A 22594-nucleotide genomic window follows, 5' to 3' on the forward strand; every position below is an offset into this window, starting at 1 on the left:
ATCATATCACAACTTTCCTGTTTTTGTTTGTATTTGCTTTAGACTTTAGACACAGTCGACAGAGAACAAACAACATAGTTCACCACACAATGCGTTAAATGACCTTCTTGAAATAATTCAATGATCCTTTCTACTGTGTCCATTTCACCGTTTTTTGTAAAAAAAAAAAACAAAAAAACGGTGAATCTTCCAAGAGAGGAGATTCCATGAATATATCTATTTGTATATATATTTTTTAAATTAATTGATTAATTAATTAATTAATTTATTTATTAATTAAGCTGCTTTTCGCGCATAATGTTGGTGGGCACGTTTGTTTGTCCGCTCGTTTGGAAGTGACAGTTCAGCATATGGGTTTCACTTGCTTGATAAAGGTAGACAAATTTAGCCTATGGCAAATCTAGATTTTCTTTCAAAATATCCAGCATGCATAAGGATAAGAAGTCATTGGCGAAACGGTTAAAATGAGTTAACTCTTAATAAACATTCTCTTTTAGACATTTGAATGTATATCTATTAAAGACGTCATGCTTTGTTCATAAATGATTTACTTTTTTTTAGACGCTAACTCGTAGAACGATTTATAAATTACTATTTACTGGGAAGTTAAAATGGTGTATTTTAGGATGAAATATTCAATTAATCCTTCCGGGGCATCCTTTTTTAAAAATCCTGACTACAATACAACATGCCATTTTTACAAACAGCTTCATATGTACATTCATACGCCTGGAAGCCAAACGTCTGCACATTCGTCTTTAGATTTCCAGAACGGTTTATGCTGTTTACTTTGAAATGTGACCGGAAGTCGTTCTCTCAGGCCACCCGCTGCGCCGCGCTGCACAGCAGCTGCACGTTCTCACGTCCAGTGTTTGACAAAACCTCGTCGGTTTGATTGAGCGAGCAGAACGTGCGCAGCGGTAATGGCTGCCAGGGAGAGTGAGGAAGACAACAAATGAACACCCGAGAAGCGGCTCAAAGGTGAGACTGATAAGATGACAACCCGCGATGCGTCAACTACAGTCTTCAATATTTCGACCATTGTCTTGTCTGTTTGCCTGCTTGGCTTGCAGGTGTGTGCGATTTGAGGCTGGATTTCTTGATAACACACTCATATACACACACAGGACAATAAACTGTCAATACCCTGAGCTTGTCTCGCAATGCCTCTTTTGTGTCCCAATGTAATAGCAATTTTAAAAGCAGTTAAGTTGATTTAGTTTCGAATTACATAAGCCAATGCTGATATGTATTTTTCGATTTTGTAAGCGAAAGCTTGACTCTTTGTTAGCTAGTGTTAACATCATTAGCTAACATTAGCTAACCAACAACATCGTTAGCTGACGTTGTTCGGGCCATGTAGCTGTTAGCCTCATAGCCTCATACAAATGGATGTGTAATTGGCGAGTTTTGTAGTTGTCTATCGTTCTCTCTGTATGGGAGATAGTTGTTTTTTCATGACTATTGTAGAGATTTATCGCTCCCAAAACGTGACACTGTCAGATCTTTTTTTACAGTAAAGTAAAGTTTTGTGGTTCGTCCGTTGGATATCTGTCTACAGACAGGTGTGTGTCTTGTTGTTTTCAGTATGCAGGACAACGAAATCCTTGGCTCCACACCCGAATCAGCGTATTAAAACTTCATAATTGAAATCGGCAGCTTGCCAAATGTGATGTTTATAGTATGGGTTTTGTAACTGGTGATTATTTCATAAAAATGTTAACAAATAGGGAAACATTTAATTATTTTTTGTAAACCGGTATTTTTTTGGATCTAACTTTAGATCAGCTGCTGTTTCTGATTTGATTTATGCATCAAGTTAAGATATCCAACGTTGTTAAAACAGTGTTTTCTGCTTTGTTTTGAATTCTTGGTCTAAAAACACACGGGAACACTAAAATAATCTTTTTATGTGTAGTCCAAGTTATTGATTCTTGACTGTATGATCAAGGATTTTACAATCAAAGGATTTCATAATGTATTTGTTCTACTAATTTTCATACCAGTTGTTAAAGTACTTGATAGTTACACTGATCAGCGGTTGAGAGAGTGCTGCTTTAGCTGGTGGATCAGGGTTCTGGAACTAGGGCAATGAGGATGAATATGACTGATGAGATATTTGGATCTCTCCTGGTTTGAACTGCTGCACATACCGGAGGACACAGAGTTAATTTTGTCATCTGAATCTGATTTTGGCTTGGTAATATTAGAAATGTCTCTCAAATTCAGGGAAATTTGTACTTACTGCAGGGTTGATATTTATTTTATTTTTTTTTTTACTACTTGAGATATATTAATGTCATTTGTGGTTTTAATTTTTAATTCTTCCAGATATTTTGTGGCTACAGAAGTTGTTGCCATCTTTATGTGCTGCTATAAAGGTGTTGTACAGATGTTAATAGATGTTAGATTTTTGTTTATCATGAGGTTTATAGAAAAACTGTCCCTCAACCGTGAAGGGATACAATGGCTGAACTCTGCTCTGAAATCCATTTAACAGGATTGTTTCCATGCTTGTTTGAGCAGAACCACTTACCTGCCGTCTGTCCTGATTACGTAGCATTACCACATCCGCCTGTTGGGGTTGTGGTAATGCTAAAGAACCGCAGCTCATTCAGGAGATGTTTCACCGAGTTTCAACAGTTATCTAACATGAAATGTCAGCTTCCTAAATGTTTATCTGTTTTGGCAGCAGAACAAACAAACTGATGGGCATAATGAAACACAATGATGGGCATATGCATACTGTACACAGAAAAGAGGTTCTAAACACCTCAGTGTGGTAACATAATATCCATGTCATGGAAACCAGTTGTAAATTTTGTGTTTCTAACATGGGTTGTTGTTGAGTTGTGTGCTGTTATGTGTGACATAGACATTGCATACTGTGTACAGCCAAAACAATGTAGCCGATATGGTTTTCTTCTTGCAATCATAATGTTACCATAATTCAGGTGCGAGGCAGCACCGAGGCTGACAAGAATATGAATGTGAGGGAGACAGGAAAATGAAGGCATTCTGTCCCTTCCTGTGGCAATATGAGTTTAGGCAAGGACCTGGTCACTGTGTAACCTGTAGATTGAGTGGCCTGGTATGGGGCAGTGTGACATCTGAAAGAAGGGAAGGGGGTTCGGGGTTGTCAAACAAGATGATTCTATATGACAGCAGAAAGCAGCCCGAGCATTACAATTTAACACATTAAGCTCATTAAACAGAATCTAACTCCATTTAAATGCATATTGGAGAGTGAAATAAACAATGACGCATCCACTCACACACACTGTGGACAGCAGAAGTGACAGTGGATAAGGTGTCTCCCGATGAAGAGAAAAAAAACTCATTACTATGGTCATTACTTTACTGCAAATAAACTGTGCTGCTGTATGTGTGTCTGAATGATGGAATGTTGACAGTTTAACAGATGATTATGAAGCCATTAATTTTAGATATTTCATGTCGTGAAAGGGTTCATCTTACAGGCCAGTCACAAACTGTAGAAATACTTTAAGTCGTACAGTACTTTAATGTAGCAGCTAAAGGTAGCCTGCAATGTGCTGAGAAGTGTATCAGCTGAGCAAATGACAGAGCAGACAGCAGCTTAGACTTGTTGCTAAATGACATCCTCAGAGGTTCACCTGTCTTGAGTCCTGTGTGAAACTGCATACCCCCTAACTGCACCTGTGACTCAGTCTAATTTAGCAGGTTTGTTATTGGAAGTGTGTCCCTCTCTATGTTTGGGAGCAGCCACTGTGGAGTGTAATGCCATTAGCTCAAGTTGCAGTACAGAAACAAGAGCGCTGGAAGCAAAGCTATGCTAACCCAGCTTGAATTTGAGAGTTAATCACAGACATGCTGTTGTTACTGCCAAACTAAATGCCTGCTCTTTTTACCCTGCTGTCTGATAGGAATATTTATGGTAAATGGACTTGTACTTGTATAGCGCTTGTATAGCGCTTTTCTAGTCTAACTGACCACTACATCACTCACACACACTCATACAGCACGTCTTAAGATGCACATAACTACGTGCTTTTTTTCTAATCATTCACACACATTCATACCCCCAATGATACACTGGGGGGGCAATGTGGGGTTCAGTGTCTTGCCCAAGGATGCTTCGACATGTACCACCGACCTTCCGATTGGTGGGTGACTGCTCTTCCTCCTGAGCTACAGCCGCCCCATTTACATTTATGTGTGCAGGAGGGTGGTGGAGGGACCTGGGTGTGACTAACAACAAACTTGAGACTGGATGTTGCATTCTGGGCAACATCACACGTATTTACACACACACACAGTTGAGTCAAGGTGTGGTTACAGTTTGACTTGGACATTTAACTGGGCCACAATGCTAATCCCAGTATACACGCATGGAAGGGGAATTTAGTTATTGATCGAAGCTATGTCTGATGCTGTGGACAGTGTGAAAAAATATGCAATACATAGTGCCACTTCTAACTTTGTCTGTGGGAGATCATTGTACATGAAAGTGTAGCCAAAGCAGAGATATGTTGTCTTTAAGTTGCTTGAGTGATAATTTTGTCAAGATTTTGTTAGAGCAGAATGACAGGAAATGCTTTAAGAGACCACGTGTTGAAACGGTTTTAATGGGCTGCTTTTCTGTCACAGTTTCTGAGGCGTTTAGCCGCCTGACTAAAGAGAAAAAAATATGTGAATGTGCAGCTTTGTTGAGAATTCAGTTGAATTCAGTGCACATTACACTTTTCTGTTGGAAAAAAACAACCATTTGAGTCTGGGTGATCTCCAACCACATTATCCAGGCCTGTTGGAAGTTAATTTTCATACAGTTATTGGTTGGACAGACATGTTTTCATATAATTTAAAAGTCCGGGTTTGGTCGAACTAGCGTCATATTAGTGTGAATATTCTTTAGATCAATTCAGATTTTTGATCACCAACATGTTGTAATTGAACATGAATCTGTGTCATGATAAAACACTAACTTATGAATAATGACTTAAGCATTTAATATGTGTTACAGCTTTATGTGATAGCAAATAGCTGCACCAGGTCGCATGCCCTTTCGGCTGTAAAAAGTGCATCTTAGATGAGGATGATTTATTCATCTTTATTGAGCGTATCTGTTTATACGAGGTCAGTTGGGGAAGCAGTGCTTTTAGTGGACCTTTTACTTTTAAAGCCACAGTCACGTTGTTACTACCAGTGTTTTCCATCATGATCCAACTGTAGTCTCATGAGGACCTCCGGTCTGTGCATTTGGTACACACTAACGCACACATACTCGGGATGTGTTGATTGCTTTTTACTGTTTTTAAGAGGAAGTGAATGGTTGTAACTATATGTTCAAATGATCAAACAATGAAATCAGTAAAGTTCTCTTAGGTAGACAGCTGAACCTAAATGAAAAATCTTCTGTTTCACGGATAGAAACCTCTGTACAGGTTCCTGAACAGAAGGCTAAAAGCCTCCATTCTCTGCATCTTTGCACTGCACTGACAGTATGTTTGAGCACCTTACATAAGGATAGTTCAATTAATCTTGCAGCGATTGTTATCAGTTGATATTTGTTCTGAATAAGCTGATCAATTACCACAAAGAAGCCCAATCAAAAGGCCAGATTTGATTATTATTATTATTACTATTTCTTTTTCTTAAAGGAGGAGAGTTGCACTGTTTTGAGCAAAGCCTTTTGAAAGCAACAAGTACTCAGAACTGGAGTTGAGTCAAGTAACTATTATTCATTTTGAGATATTGAGGCTTGATATTCAGGTTGGATCACACAGATGCACACACGCAAATAATAAAAACAAAACACCTTTCCCTTAACTGATAATATCCACACCATAAGCAGCAGGCAGATGTAAACAGTAAAGCAACTTAACTTGTGTTACTGTGGGAGCGTATGTCTGGTAGCCAGAGCTTTTTTTCTTTAATAACACACCCAACCCGAGTCTTGGGACAGATTTTCATCTAAAGTAAAGAGCACATGTCTAATTAGCATATGGATTTTATTCAATAAACATTTGACTTATTTTATTCCACACAATCAGTGTTTGTGTTTTAAGCTGGTCCTGATAACCAAGAACAGACTGCTGTGGTTTAAAGAGTGATAGAATCTGCATGTGATGATAAATCAGCTGCTGTCAAATCATAATACCCTCTGATCTCATAATTTAATACTTCTCATAGAATGTTGTTTAAAATAGTGCTTCTGTAAGTAATGTTACCTTAGAAATCGGAGGCCTATGCAACATGTAATTGGGTCAAAGACGAATAAGGATTTTACAAATGGAAAAAAATTGGCTAAAAATACCCATTCAGTCACTTTCTATCATTATTAGGGTGTTTTGTATATCACTCAACAACAGGAATTTGTTTTAAGAGTGCAATAAACATTTTTCAGTGAATTATATGATTTTTCCCATGGAAAATGTCCTTCCTGGGTAACGTAAATGGTTTTCAAAATTAATTAAAATTTCTATCATTGTTGGTATTCAAAAGTTTTTGTATAATTACAGTTAGAGCTCAACAAATAATTACTTCTCAGAAAACCCCATTTTTATCAGAATTATGTAATATATTTGGACATTTGTAGTGAAATGGCTTCATTCGTTCCTGTTTGTCACACAATATTTAGTGCCAAAAAGATAGAAAATGTCTTATTTTTTTACAGTGTAAGTAAAAGGGTTGTTATTGTATCCTCAACTCAAAAAACACAATACTGTAATACAATATGAAATTTGGGTTGAATTATTTGACTGTCTCAGTCTAACCCTAACCCTCTTCTTATTACTCCTCCATTGTTCTCTTTTCTTTTTTGCAGCAGCAGGAGTCATCAGCTTAATAGGTGTTTTGGGCTGAGATTTGGATTTATCTTTGTAGTACCTAGAAATAAAACAAATTACATGGTGTAAAGGTTTGATTAATTACCAAGATGCCGTTGCTCCAGAAGAAATATACCCTACCATAAACATCACACACATTGCTCACACACATTGCTTAACACACACATTGCTTAACTAACGTATTATCATTTTTAACTGATCTGCATAATCTCTTCATTACTAAATCACAATACCTTTCTCTCTTTTTCTCAAGATACTCAGCCCTAGCTTGTGGGTCAGCATTCTTCCTGGTCCTCAAAAGTCTCTGCCTTTCTTTATTAGACAGTGGCATCTGCAAGGACGAAACTGACCCTCAAACATCAAAAGCTATACTAAAACTTTATTAAAAAAACATAAAGATTAGCTCAGTATATGTGTATATATATATAAGATATTTATTAGATAGCATAGTTGAGACAGACAGGAAACGGAGAATATCCTGTGGTGTTACCATTGAAAAAGATAACAAAAAATGTCATAAAAGTTAAAAAATACATAATATTTCCTCATTAATCGTTTAATTTATCATTAATATAACATTACAACATCAAATCAATGCCTAATAAGCTACAGATAGTGATAACAATAACAAAATTGAAAAACATGTCCATTCTGGATAACAGAGGACATGTCCTGGGTAACAGAATATCTTTGTTATCCAGGGAGGACAAAAAAACTAAATTTCCTTTATAATCAGGCACTAACTGGGTCTACTGAATAAAATATAAGCTTAATCTTCAACACATCAATGTCATATTTGACATGAAATAGATGATTTTAAAAAGTGAAAAAATTATAAATGTTTTACTAGCGTTATCCAGAAAGACACATGATTTGTGGACGTCATGTACGACCGACTGAAAAGGTAAAATATCAACATTTTAAGAGAGACCTATTGACCTTTTGCTCTGTCTTGGGGGTCCTTCAGGGTCTGTTGGCTGATGCAACACCTTGCAATATGACAGTCCATGTCCAAATATGAGCATATGTAGCCACTTTATGTGTGTTACCCAGGATGGACATTTGGGACTCCAAAAGCAGGGACAAAAGTATTTCTTGAATAAAAATGTAAATAATCTATAGTTGTTACTATATTTGAAGATTTGAAGGTGTCATTACAGACATCAACACAATTATGCCCAGTACATAATTGATGCTTTAATTAGGATTTTTGACATTTTTAGCATATTTTTGTGCATACATTTTAAGCCCGGACGTTATCCAGGAAGGACAGTTTTGTACTTTTGAGATAAATAGCTCCTTAAATTTTAATTTCTTAAAGTAAATGCTCATGTAAATAAGTAAAGTGGGGAGAATTGAGTAACAAACTGTAGTGTTTTAAAAATGTCTTTTTAATATTATAAATATGGTTTGGACACCAGAATTGACATGCCGCGTCTTTGACCCAATTGCTGGTCACCATTGGCCGATCCTGCTCCCATTAATTGGTGATCGTCCCCAAAAATCCTGATCAGAGCACCTGTAAACCTACAGACTGCAGCTTTGGGTCACTCTGAAGACATGCTATGCAAACAGGAGTGTGTCTGGCTTACGCTATTGCCATAATGGGTTCACTTGAATGAAAAAACTCAGTTTCCTGATTGTTTGATCTGCTGGTGAAGCTGAAAATTGGACAGTTTCTCATTTCATGACCAACTTGTGACTGAAAAAACTAATTCTGTTGGCTACTGGCACAGGTCCGGTACAATAGTAGCACCTAGTTTGGGAGAAATGGCAGTTTGTCCATATTAGAACATGGTTCTTCTGCCCTGTACTACATTCTTCTGTTGGTGTTGATGCCACCTTAAACTGAATCATGTAAAGGTAACCAGTTTGACAGGGTGAGATTAACTCCTATGCTGTTTCTCCACAGTGAGGACTAGGATGGTAAGCAGCCAGCCGAAGTACGAGCTAATCCAGGAGGTGGGGCGCGGCAGTTACGGCGTTGTCTATGAAGCAGTGGTGAAGCGCACAGGGGCCCGGGTGGCAGTGAAGAAGATCCGCTGCCACTCTCCAGAGAATGTGGAGCTGGCCCTGCGGGAGTTTTGGGCTCTGAGCAGCATCCAAAGCCAACACCCAAATGTCATCCACCTGGAGGAGTGTATCCTTCAGCGAGACCAGCTAGCCCAGAGGATGAACCATGGCTCCAACTCCCCTCTCTACCTTGAGGTACAGATGCAGAATTTTATTGAACAAAGTTTGGCAAAAGTACAAGTATTTAATGCATTCATGCTGTATTTATGTCCTGCAGTAAAGACAGCCGATAGAAGCTTTGAAGAACTGTTGACACCACCCAGCAATCACACTGAATTTATGAAGTTGGCTGAATTGTGAAACCAGATTTGTTCCAGTTTTATTTGCACAGAGCAGATAACCGTGCTGAAAGTGCACACTCAACACTTCCTCTAGTTGCCACAAAGTGAAATCTTTCCAAAGGAGGAAACTGATTGTGACATTTGAAAAAAAAATGAACAGAACAGAGCAAAACAGACACCTAAAGACCATAGATGGATACCCACAAATTTATCTTTGTAAAGGACTTGAGTTTCCCAAAGCGTGAAAATGTAGTTCAAGTTTACATTTGATGGAGGTCAACACTGGCTCGCTGCTATAATGTCATGTAGTATTATTCCCGATGATTGCACAAGGTTATTGATTTAGCTCATAAAGCCACGTGTGGGCTCACTGGCACACATCAGCTCTCAGTCATTCAAGGTGTCATTTTATTTACAGAGAAAAAACAAGCAGGTGTGACTCAGTAACAGCCAGAGAGAAGCGAGCAGATTGTCAAGTACTGGAGCGAGTTAGCTTTGCAGACCAGACAGGCGTGTAACAGCATCCAGAACCCAGTGGGTGGGTCAGCCAGTCAAAAATAAAGTAAAAACAGAAGCATGTTTTTCACTGTTCGCAGGCTCTTGTAGTTCTTTGTGTTGGTAAAAACGAAGGCTGTCCTGATTTTTCTTAAAGATGTTGCAGTTGAATATTCTGAATATACAGTTATATGATTAGAATATGATTTATTTTCTTTTTGTTTACACAAAATAATTGATTAACCTACGTGGGGGATGAAGGGATGACGAAGCTCCTTTCAGTTTCCGTCGTTCATGCATTTCCCTTTTATGTGTCAGAATTCCTCACTCATACTTCACTTTCTACTTCACTCTTTCCTCCTTCTAACTTGTTGACAACATCTGACTGCATACAGCAGCAAATAGTAGTGTAGCCCACCTTTACCCTCTGTACCAGGTAAGGGCCCCTAGATTCTTTTGCGTAGCATTAATGACTAATAAATGTTAACTACTTTTAAAATAGCTGACCTTTAAATCCAATGCACCCTCTATCACACTTAATTATCTCCTAACTTCCTCCTAATGCACCTGGTGATCAACTCTCACACACTCACACACTCTTAACTAAGCAAAATAACCTAACCGTAAGTTAAAGATGAACTCAGTTTACTGAACGTGTGGCACTAGACAACAAACACAATAAAACATCTGCAATTAGAGTGTTCACTATAAACCTCAAACTCTATGTGAGGGGCCCGCTCACCAATCAAACACACTCACCCGTCGACTTATTTAGCTCTAAAACTGTAAAGTTGCAGGCCTGAGCGAAGCTTGTGAGCAACTTAATGGCCGTTTCACTCTCTGAGCAAATAAACAAACAAAGCAGTACCTGGCTTTAGTAGTTCAGTGCATACAGACTCTGTTTCCAGGTCAGGCGAAGAGGAAAAACCCAAACGACGTCCTAAGATTGCGATGCAATCACTCGCCTGCTGGTCCACGGTTTAACGCCAATGAGCAATGTCCGGGAGAAGGAAAAGGAAAAATATATATTCCAAAAGCACTTTTCTGGCAAGGCGCTCTTCTGGCAGTCAATTAACACTTTAGTTATGACTAATCTTCACATCCAGACCGGAATGATGAAGAGGCAGCCCCCGTAGTAAGCTGAGCAAGCTAAACTAGGCTTCCGCTGCAGTATTCACTTAACCAGCGAATGTTAACGGCTCAGTGTTAAACCGCCTCAAAGTCAAAAAACAACAAAGAACTGCAGGACACACTTTGAGTTGGGGAAAAAAAAAAAAAGCATTAAACAAGTCTCCATTACCGACCGTTGGGTTAACAATCAGGAAACTTATTTAATTAATCAAACCGTCAGCATACTCATTCCCCGTCACTCTATCGAGCTCTCTTCCAAAACCTGCTCACCCTTCCTTTAGCTTTCAAAATAAAACGGAAATAAAATATATCAACAGAATTTTATACTTTGTTTGCTTTTAACTTCTGCCTATGTATTTTAAACCTTTTACAACATACATGAAATACAATTTTAGCCTTATTCATAACATATTTAACTTATCTAAGTTTTCTTTTTTTTTCTCTCTATAACATAGCTTACGGATTTTAATCAATGCACTAATATATTTATCTGTGTTACAGTAGGAAGGTTGAGTCACTGTCTGTCTCTCTCCTTGCAGGTTGTGTGTGTTTTTATATGTAAAAACTGTGATGTAAATTTTCACGGCTGCCATATGTTTTATTGACCCGAGAATTTCCACATCAGGGAAGTGCTCTAACCTTTTTTTTTTTAAATGCATCTGTGAACCACACGAGAAACAATGTTGTGTCACATTGTGCAGGTCTGCTTCTTGTCACCTTGTGCATGCATTCGATCACATAACTGTGCAGGTTTGTGCGCAGCTGAAGGCTTTACAGAAGTGCAGGAGCGTAAACTTTGCATGACTGTAGACTGGAAAGCATCCGTTTTCCTGCTGGAATCAGCTGTTTGATGCACGTTTAGATTTAGAGCTGACAGGGCAGACTCATTCGGTCAGTTTCACTCATTTGCTGTCCAGTTTTACTATCACAGTCTTTTGCATATTTCCAGATGGTAGGTGTGTTACATTGTTTGATGAAAAGTTTCAGATCAATAAAACATCAAGATCAAGCTTAATCTACTGCTACAGTGCTCAGGTAGCCAGTTCAACTAGTTTTTTAAACTATCTTAGGCTGTAGGTTGCATTGTAGTAAGATGTTTTTCAGTCTAGGTGTGGTGGGTGTGGCCCCCCCTAAATGTACACGTGTTCTAGTTCTTTGGAATTATTAGCACGCAATGTAAACTCATCAGGACACAGGCTTGAGTTTCCCATAACCAGATATGTGTAAAGTTTACAGGAACATCTGTTGTATCAGAGATCCCAGCATTATCTGATCGTAGAAACACACTGTCTGCTGTAATGTTTATAGCTTGTTGATATCAGCTGGTATTCTTTTGGTGGCAATAGGCTAATGGTTTCCCTCCACAAGTTACAGAGAGGACTTCAGACTTAGCAGGAAGTGGAATACAGTGTACAGAAAGCACTGGTTTGTTTGGCCTCATGTTGCTATGTCCTAAAACTGGCGGACTGTAACCTTTCTGTAACTGATGAAAGCATGTTTAGATTTGCAGTGTGCCATGACGTAATGAACATGTCATGCGACATGTCAGGATATGAAGCTTTCTTGAAATCAGCTGCCGACCTCAGTTAACAACTTTTTCCAACATTGCGCCATCTGTCTGTGTTTAACTGACATCTTCACTCCCACAAAAACAATAATGAAAAAAAAATCTTCTCCCTCCCCAGTATTGCAGTGAGTCATCAGGGATCAGTAACAAGTTTTGTGTTTATGATATGATTTTATAGTTTAAGGTTTGAGAGACAGTTGCTATCAGCACAGATGTTGGCTCTGTTTTATGCGGGCATGTGCAGAAGTATCCTCGGGCTTCTGGTTGGATCCCTGTTGTCTGTGGCCCCAGAGTTACATGAATGGGCTGTCAGGTTGGGTCTGAGTGTGGGGGTGAGAGGGCCCCTCTCTGCAGTCAGCCTGTCTGCAGCCTGTCATGTTCCAGTGCCTACTGCTGTGTGACAGCAGGCTCACAGGCCTGATTATAGCCTTTGAACAGCCTTTGAATTGTCGCACTGTTCATTCAGTTTTCTGCAGTGCCAGCATTGGACGCTTTCCCAGAATCCTGGTAGTCCTCCTCTTTTTTTTTTTTTGTTTTGTTTTGTTTAATTTTTTTTTTTTTTACTGCTCCGTGACATTCCAGTACATGCTTTCAGAAGAGCAAATCATAACGGGTCAGTGGATTCTTTGGCTAGTGGAATGTCACATAATTGGCAGCCATTTGTTTACAGCAGGGTTTCAAGGGGCAATTACCTGCTACACATATTCGGGACACTTGTTTTGACTGTAAAGTTGTTTACATTAAATGCTGTAATGCAAGATCTAAAGTCACAGGCTAAATGTTTGTTTTGTAAAAACAGAAGTTGGTGTGTGTTTCAGTGTAAAGGGAGAAATTCAGATTTCACCTGGAGCAGTTTGCAATGCCAGCCTATAGCATGCAAGCAGCAGGGTTCGTCTTTAAAGCTGGGACATGCTGTGTGAAACAGCATTTTAAATGATGTTGGTTTGACTAAAACTGGACTTTTAAAATACTTGTAAACACGCTAGTCCAACTAAAATCATACAAAACTGATGTCCTCAAAACTGGACAAACACACTTGAATAAAGTGGTTGGGGTTGCATGCAAGTACTCAACTAGACAGAAATGAGCCTCGGTGCTCTGCACATGCTCCAGAGTTCTATCTAAAACAGTCCAATAGTCCCAGTAGAGCTACTCTCATATTTTTCAGTTAATTTAGTCAGAGATTGTGACTGAAAATCAGCTCATTAAGATAATTAGTATTATTGTGATATGAAGTTAGTACAAATTAGGGATGATCCGATCAAGTGATTTTCAAATGATCGGATTTGACCTTAAAAACAACAATTATGATTGTTCACCTTTTAAATTCATCCTGAGGTACAAAGTGATTGTCAAACAGAATGATAATGGCTTAACAAGTTCCACTACATCAATATTGTTGGATATTCCTTATAAATAATAAAAAAACTTAAAGGACAACTTGGATTTTTTTTATTATTAGTATTAATGCATTGCTGAAGTATCGGAGAGGGACTCGGATCCCTAGTACAAATGCTAACTTTTGATATTTGTGATCAGAAATAAAGATCATATCTAAAACTTTCAAAATGAAAATCTTGAACAAGCCCAAAATGAGACAAAAGCTGCAACATTTTACTTTCTCATTGATTTTGTAAAAAATTGCACTTTTGCTTGTTTTATGCACATCGTTATCTACCGAATTCCAGAAAGTCAGCCCATGTTGTCTGAATTTAATGAGAAATGGACAAAACCTCACAGGTTTGAGGCCCATTCTCCAGAAGATTTGAGATCAAATGACTAAAATAAGAGATAAAAAAAACAAGAGACACAGCTTTGTTTAGTTTGTGTTGACAGCTTAATGGAGGGAGATGTGTGCTGCGTGTGTCTGGAACTGTACATCTCTTTTTAACAGAATATCTTTCTTTTCCTCTGTGTTTGTGCTGTAGCTGGTGGAGACGTCACTGAAGGGTGAGATCACCTTTGACCCATGTTGTGCCTACTACTTATGGTTTGTCATGGACTTTTGTGATGGAGGTGACATGAACGCCTACTTACTGTCCCGTAAGCCCAGTCGCAAGACCAACACCAGCTTCATGCTGCAGCTGGGCAGCGCTCTGGCCTTCCTGCACCGCAACCAGATCATACACCGCGACCTCAAACCTGACAACATCCTCATCTCGCAGGCGTGCACTCCTGCTGGCTCATCCGAGCCTACCCTCAAAGTGGCCGACTTTGGACTGAGCAAAGTCTGTTCCACCTCTGGGCTCAACCCCGAGGAGCCCGCCAGCGTCAACAAGTGCTTCCTGTCCACAGCTTGTGGAACAGACTTCTACATGGCCCCAGAGGTCTGGGAGGGCCACTACACGGCTAAGGCAGACATCTTCGCCCTGGGAGTGATCATCTGGGCCATGGTGGAGCGCATCACCTTTGTGGATGTGGAGACGCAGAAGGAGCTCCTGGGGAGCTACGTGCAGCAGGGCTCAGAAATTGTACCTTTAGGGGAGGCCCTGTTAGAGAACCCAAAGATGGAGCTGCTGATCCCTGCCAGGAAAAAAAGCATGAACAGCCACATGAAGCAGCTGATCAGGGAGATGCTGTCGGCCAACCCTCAGGAACGGCCTGACGCCTTTGAACTGGAGCTCAGACTGGTCCGCATTGCATGTAGAGAGCTGGATTGGGACACGTGATGGATGGACAAACGGCACCATGGACTCCATCAAGCACATGTACACATCTCATTATTTACTGACAACCCAGATCTTCTTGTAATGGGGAATGAGTAGAACAGGCAATGGTTGTATTATTGTTTAAACTTCATCCACTGTCTAAGCACATACGATCTTCTACGAGCTGTGTCTTTATATTAAAGGATAGAGGTGTGACACCCACAGCTGCTGCTGCACCAAATTGCAGCTTAGTCTCAGGCCACTCGCATCACAGCTACTGCTTCCTCCTTACACCATCACTCAGGCCTGATGGAAGAGCAAAATGACCCCAGAAGTCCTTCATTTAGTACACAGAGAAAGTTAAAGCGACAGCTTGTCTCCAAATACCATCATGAACTTGGTGCTAATTGTTACTAAATGCAATATGAGACATTATCCTGTGATTTTTGCAGCATACATTTATCCAAAGGGCCGTTATTAAAACCCAGTCACCTCAATGTGTGGAATGTGTTTTGAAACCATTCCTGGCTTGACAGAATCTGCTGAAAAACTCTTTTCAGCCTGGTCATTACCACCAACATTCATTTTTAGGTCAAGATTTGAGTGTATTTCGGCATCAAATGCAGTTCTGCCCTGAATGCTCAGGTAATAAAAACATGAAAAAGCATGATGGTATTTGTAGGCAAATGTTAACTGTTGATGTAGGTTTCGGTCCGTGGTTTTCCCCAATGTCCTTACTCCCTATTGCAAACATCATAATAAGTTGACTGGTCCCAGATCCAGCCCACAAGAATGTATGATGATAAAGAGTTGCCACTTTTATTTATGTACTGCCTTAAACACAAAAACACTTAATCCTAACAATGGATCCACACAGCCATTGAGAGAGGAAGCCTAAAGGATCATTCGGTTTTATTACAAGTGGTTCCAGTCATAGTTCTCTTGTGTAGACGTAACATTGTGCTCAACAAAGCACCTTTTAGACATATGACATGTATATATAGCTGCTATCTTGGCACTGGACCTTCAGTAATTTTTGTGAAATATGTTAATTTGATTCCAAACAAATTTTCCTTGCTGTCAACTTTATCACTTTTCAAATATGTCTGAGTTTAGGCGGACATAACGTTCCCATCAGATGGCTGGTTCTGGAGTTAAAACGGTCCAGCACAGGAATTTATCTAAGCCACAAACCTTTATTTAAAACACGATCAGCTGATTCTCTGTTCAAGTTTGAAATCGACTCTTTTCCAATGGAACTCTGAACTCAGGATGTCTCCATCTTGAAATTCTGCCTTTTGCTTTCAAAGGCACTTAGAAATAAAATAGTATATTTAAATGGACTAGGAAGTATTAGATGTCATATAGTTGAAGTCAAACACAAAATGAAAATGTTCTACTTTTTCTGTAGTACAGTTTGCTGCTTCTGATTGATTTTTGAACTGTTTGAATGTTGCGTTCAAGTGAAATCAGCACCTGTGAAACGTAATCTGCGTTGAATCTTTTGAAAGGTTGCAAACTTTAAAGAGTTGGATGAGATTTGAAAAACGGACATTTATACGCCAGAAAAAAAATATCTGGAACATATAAACATGTTTCAGTATTTGATTTGTAGGAATCAGCCAGAGCTCCAACTTCCTGATTACCAGCCTCCACAGAGCAGAGGGAGACATCGCAATCTTTTGTGCTCATGAAGCTACACGTCGACAGATTTATCTGCAGAGTTAAGCAAAGCAAACGCGACGCAGCACAGAGCAGTTGAGCGAGTCTGCAGCCGCCTGTCCAGTCATTATTCTTGTAGGCCCTTTATCTCATTTTCTTTGTGTCCCCAGATAGTGTTTTCTTCTAGCATAGTCTGTTTACTTCACCTGCCAGGGTTTTTTTTTTAAATTAATCTCTAATCTGTTGGTATGTAGTTGTTGGCACATGACATGTTACTGTAGAAAAAATTTGTGGTTATGGGCTGAAAACCAAACTTGTGAACTGTTGTATCTGAGCGCTCCAGGGCAGTCTGAATGTGCTTAACAAAGGTTAGTGTTTTTCAAAGGTCAGAAAGACTTCGTTTTTAAGGCTCACACGCTTCTATAGTGCTGCCTTAAAGGTTATGTTAAAGTTTGTCGGACAACTAATAAACTTCATCAGCTTACCCTGCACTGCCGTCACCCTCCTCCCACATGGTCCAGTGCCATGCCTCTTATTTATTTGCCATTTTGAGTTTCATTAAAGGAAATGAGCTACCTTTTAGAATTAGAGCGCTGAACTGTGCACCTGCTCATGAACTGCCTTAAGAGATTGACTTTCCAAACAGTAAATCTGCTCACATTTGGCACGACACGATTACGAATGCTTTTTCTAACCACAAAGGTTGAATTACAGCTTTATTTTAAAGTCACTGTTGGGGATTTGATTAAACCCCTTAAAACTCATCTCCACCAATAAAAGAAATACATATTTAAATTGTTTTATTTCCATAAAAATAATCCCTTCATGCATTAAAATAGCTAACCCTACACCTTTGGATCTGTGAATATACAATTTGGTCTCTCCTCTACCCACAGCTTATCTGCAGCTGCTCAGTTTTCTCCTACCATTTAATAAAGGGACACAGGAGGGAATCAGCTGACATGAACTATACCCTAAAGTGCATTTAGAGTAGTTAAAGTGTTAAACTGATAGAACAAAAGAACCCAAAAAAAACTTGATTACAAGGGCACAATCCTGATGTTGACATGTTAGTTATGTGTAGCTGTACTGGAGTAACCTTCAAGTTCATCAACAAGCAAAGTAAACTCAAGAAAATATCAAGTGTCTAATAAAAATTTTATAGCCCTTCAGAGTAAATGTTAGGCACACTTTGAGCCTCTTTATTGAGCACCAAACCCTTGGTTTGGCTCAACTTGGTGAAATACAGCCGTCAGTAGTGGTATCAGTCACAGCTGTGCTTGTTGTGACACAGGTTGGTCTTTCTCAGAGGTCATTACTTATTTTGTTGAGCACAGTGTTTTAAACTATGAAAATGTGACCGTACTTGGAAATAAAAATCAGAATGATCTTTTAAAAAAATTTTAACAAGGAAGCGTACAACAATAAAAACTTTGTGAAGCAACTTCCCCACAGATGGCAATCAGATCTACTCTTGGGAGATCTCCACGTGACCCGTTTTTGTGAAGAGGAAGCTGCTTCTTTAATAAGATCAGCGACTTGAACATTCACATCGGAACATTTTCGAACTCAAACGTGTACAAGAGAGCGAAGAATTGAGTGAAAGCACTTTTGTTTTAAAATATTTATTCCTCCTAACTACCTACTGCATATTGCGGTGGAGCCCTGTGAGGCTGGTTTGGGTGCGATAACAGTGTTGGTATTTGTTTACGAGGCTGAGCACAATGTCAGCCAGTGTTCTTACTTATGCATGCAGCACCTCTTACCTTCAGGGAAGAAGCGACAGAAGACATCAGCACACGCCATCCTCCTCGAGCCAGAGGATCTGAGCTTTTTCTGTTTTCTTTGACACATAATACTGTTGTGTTTAACTTGATCTTGTTTCACTATGTCACTGTTCCACGTTTCCTTTGCTTCTGAATTTTACAGTAATCCAATTGGCCATGCCTGTGACAAGCTAATTCTAAGCCTATTAAGTTGTTGCAGAACTTGGCAGAGGGATCACGCTCGGGACCCCTATTTCCTCTCACTGTGTGTACTTTTACAGATTTTTTTTTTTTTTTACAAGAACCCAGAAAAGCCAAATAATCTTGGCTCCTTTGCTGCTCTTAAGCATTGGTGGAAAATTAAATTTCACTCAACTTGTTGCCCATCTTCAGTGTGATGGACCCCCCCCCCCCCTCATCTGTAACAGATATAATCCCTGTAATGAAGCAGTTGACATTTGCTTTCACATTCTGTTTTGATACTAGAGTGGCCTCCCTAATGTTGCACTCAGACACATAATTGGCAGAAGTTGTGGTTGAGATGCACAGCGTTTTATGAACCCCCAGCAGTGTGCTTTGCTGTGAATAGCAATACCACAGAATCAGTATTCTGATGCCTGTTTTCACTGCAGGACATCTCTGGCTGCTTCGGACGATGCTGCTTCACTTAAAGAATGTGCGCAAGCAGCGAAGTTTGGACTTAAAGTAGGTCACCCATAGCCTCCGAGCTCTAAGCACAGCAGAGGATGATGGGTAGTCACTTCCGGCCAAATTTCTCCCTTCTACCCTTCTAGATGAGAAAGAGCAGGAAGGCACTTGCCAAACACATGCTCGATGTGGGGTATTAAGAGATTTCTTCCTCTGATTTGTTGTATTAGATTTCTTTGCACGTGTGTAAATACTGTACAGGATCAACGGGATGAATAAGGTTGATGTACATATGACTGAGTGTGCTCTGTTTTCAAGAGCCTGATTGACTGACATGTAAATTGCTGTGATGGCTTCAGTTTTCCTTTATGGTCTTGATTCAGCATCTCTCAAGTTACCTTTGGTTAAAGAAAAGATGTGATATTCTTCCTGGATAATACAGTCTATGTACTAGTGATAATTGTATGTTTGTCATTGGCCTGTTGTTTGTAGTTTTGTGTGAGCAAAAGCTGGTATACAGTACGGGTCAAGTCAGCTGTCCTCTCCGTCTGGAAGTGGGACTATCTGGAAACGGGACTTTGGAATTTTTCATCACCAGTTGAAATCATCCTTCCACATATCACTGATCCAGGACCATCATACAACAATTGGCAAAACAAAAATAAAAATATAATAAAAAAAAACATGAAAAGGAATCACCACTTTTGGAGAATGTTCATTCATCTCTTTTATTAAAAAAGAGAAATTGTGATATGACTTATAATAATGGAGTTCATGTAATTAATGTCAACTTAATTTTCAGATCAAGAAGAGGAAAAAACAAATGGAATACTTCAGACAGCAGTTCTCCAGCTGGTTCTGTACGGAACATCAACCCCATGTCATCAATAATTATGGAATTTTTTTGTGTGTTTCATTGGTTCTGCACCAAACAGAAGTTCCAGCATAATCTCCGTGTCCAATGGAGATTGATGAATCGTCACTGAATGTCACTTTCATCTGATCATCCACAGTCCATGACAGCTTGTCTTGGGTCCACTGTAACTTGCTTTTAATCTGTTTAGGTGTTTGTGATGGTTTACATTTAGCATTTCTGGATGTAAACCCCATTTCATTCAGCTGATTTCGTACAGTCTCAAACATTGACTTTTGTTTTTGCCCTTTTTAAAAAAAAGATGATTTGGTTGTGCCTTTACTATGTTTCAGTTTTCTGTCCTGGCACTTTGACGTCTTCCTTTGTCAACCTGTATGTCTCCCTTTTACAACCTTCCTATTTTGTTTGTACTTTCTCCACACAGCACAATTTAGATACAGCTGAATGGGGAAAATCAACATTCTTTGCCGCCGTCTGAGTTTAATTACATTTGGTAGGAGTTTTAAAATCCTTTCCATTGTTTCCAGTGACAGCTCTCTTGTTCCCTGCCAATCAACCAGGTATAACAGCTCATTAAGCTACATTTAGACTTGTGCTGGTATTTGTTTTAGCAATGCAAGTCACAAGATGATTCCAACTTTTTTTTTTTCCTCTACTTGATCTAACTCTAATTTTGTTTAGAATTTTTGACGTATGTGTTACAAATCCGGAACATTCTACTGTTAAATGATATAGTTTTGTGACATACCTGTATTTTTTTCTCGAAAAAATAAAACTGCTCAACACCCAGGTTAAAAGAGGTTATTCCATTCCTTTTTTCAGGTGTTCTAGGCAAGGCAAGGCAGGTTTATCTGTAGAGCACAATTCGTACACAAGGCAATTCAAAGTGCTTTACAGCTACATAAAATCACAAAAAGGCAAATAAAATCATTCCATAAAAGATAAGAAATAATCATTAATTAATTCTATTAAAGCGAAGAGTGCAGATAAAATACTTTGTCATATGCACAGCTAAATAGAACTGTTTTCAACCTGGATTTAAACATTGTCAGAGTCGAGGCCTGTCTCACATCTTCTGGAAGACTGTTCCAGATTTTAGGAGCATAAACCTGAAACGCAGCCTCATCTTGTTTAGTCCTGACTCTGGTCACCAGCAGGAGGCCCCTCCCTGCGGTTCTCAGAGTCCGAGTTGGTTCATATGGTTCTAACATGCCAGAGATGTACTTTGGCATTAGACCATGAAGAGACTTGTACACGAGCAGAACTGTTGTAAAGTCTATTCTCTGAGCGACATCTAAGAGATATTAGCAAAGGGATTCCGAAACTGCTTCGCATTCTTCTGGTTTTTGAACAGGTACGTGTTAGAGTTGGTGTGAAAACCATGAGAGAGAAAAATGTGCTCAGAACATTTCCATACATGCGGTGCTGCTACATCATGATGTCAGTGATCGAGATGCTAAAGGGTTTGCATGTTAACACAATGGTACAATTTCCGACTTGAATCCATTTGTCTATCGTCCATCTCATATATATGTTATATATGATATGTTACTGTGATCACTGCAGCAGTCTACTCTGGCAGGGTCAAAGCTCATATTTTACAAATGATTTATAGCCGTTAGTGTGAGCAACAGCTTCATTTTTTGTGGCCTGCATTTCAGAAATGGTACAGCCTCTGAACGCCACCTGAGTAAAGTGAAGCTGCTAACACTGCTCACGCTATGACATGCAGACATGGCTTAAAGGCAGATTTATGTTTTTTTATTGTTGTCTACCTGAGTAGTGATGCTGCCACATACTTTTAAAATGTACCAAGTGGAAGCAGACAGCCTCAGAAAATTGGCATGCCTAAAAATCTGTTTGTGGGCCCAATGTACTATCAACACAACGACAGGCTGCAACCTGAATCCTGTATCGATTACTGCAACCTCTAATCACTCACCCGCTTGATTCTGGCCACTCAATTTTGGGTGATGTTCCATTGAGACCTGATGAAACTTGGGTATTCGAATTTGCATGTTTAAAGGGTACTTCAGGTTTTATGTTGCATCCATTTTGCCTCTGAAGTTTCAACTCTGAAACTCTGAGCTGGGAATGACATTAGACCAAATCTGACTGCATTCCACATAGGAGACCAATAGGATTTGCTGACTGACCACACTATTAGCAATACAAGTTGGTGATAAGGCTTTATGCTGCATTTTCAGCATAGAAATATTACAGAAATTTGTTTACTGTAAGAGGTTGGGTCATAGTATGTGAGAGACAAATTTAATGAGACACAAACTGACAGAAGTTCTCATGCTGTTTCTTACTGTAGCTATCAACACTTTTTTTTTTATGCACAGAGCAGCCATGTTGGATTGAGACCATGAGGCTCCTCTAAATTTCTAAGTTGGAAATCAAATGGCTGTTCCACCTGTTCAGACTGGAAACTCCGGAATTCTGAGTTCACATTAAACATATCATTAATTGCTTAAATTTTCAAAATGATACATGATTATATATGGAAACGAATATGCATTTGCAGAAATGCTTTTACATTTTAGGAATGTGGCTGCATTATTTGACTCATAAATTAAATCAGTAATCAATCATCCTATTTGCATTTTAATTGTCTTC

At 39.2% G+C, this 22594-nt stretch overlaps 1 protein-coding gene across 1 annotated transcript; it reads left to right on the top strand.

Moving 5' to 3' along the window:
- Positions 1-829: 829 nt before the first annotated feature.
- Positions 830-20769, top strand: pdik1l (PDLIM1 interacting kinase 1 like). The gene is made up of 3 exons (XM_072370151.1): positions 830-981; positions 8740-9035; positions 14303-20769. The coding sequence occupies exons 2-3, from the start codon at positions 8751-8753 to the stop codon at positions 15041-15043; spliced, it is 1026 nt and encodes a 341-aa protein (XP_072226252.1). The 5' UTR covers positions 830-981; positions 8740-8750; the 3' UTR covers positions 15044-20769.
- Positions 20770-22594: the final 1825 nt, after the last annotated feature.

The sequence above is a fragment of the Leuresthes tenuis genome, unplaced genomic scaffold (assembly GCF_036924035.1).
Source record: "Leuresthes tenuis unplaced genomic scaffold, fLeuTen1.0.hap1 SCAF_18, whole genome shotgun sequence".
NCBI classification, from domain to species: domain Eukaryota; kingdom Metazoa; phylum Chordata; class Actinopteri; order Atheriniformes; family Atherinopsidae; genus Leuresthes; species Leuresthes tenuis.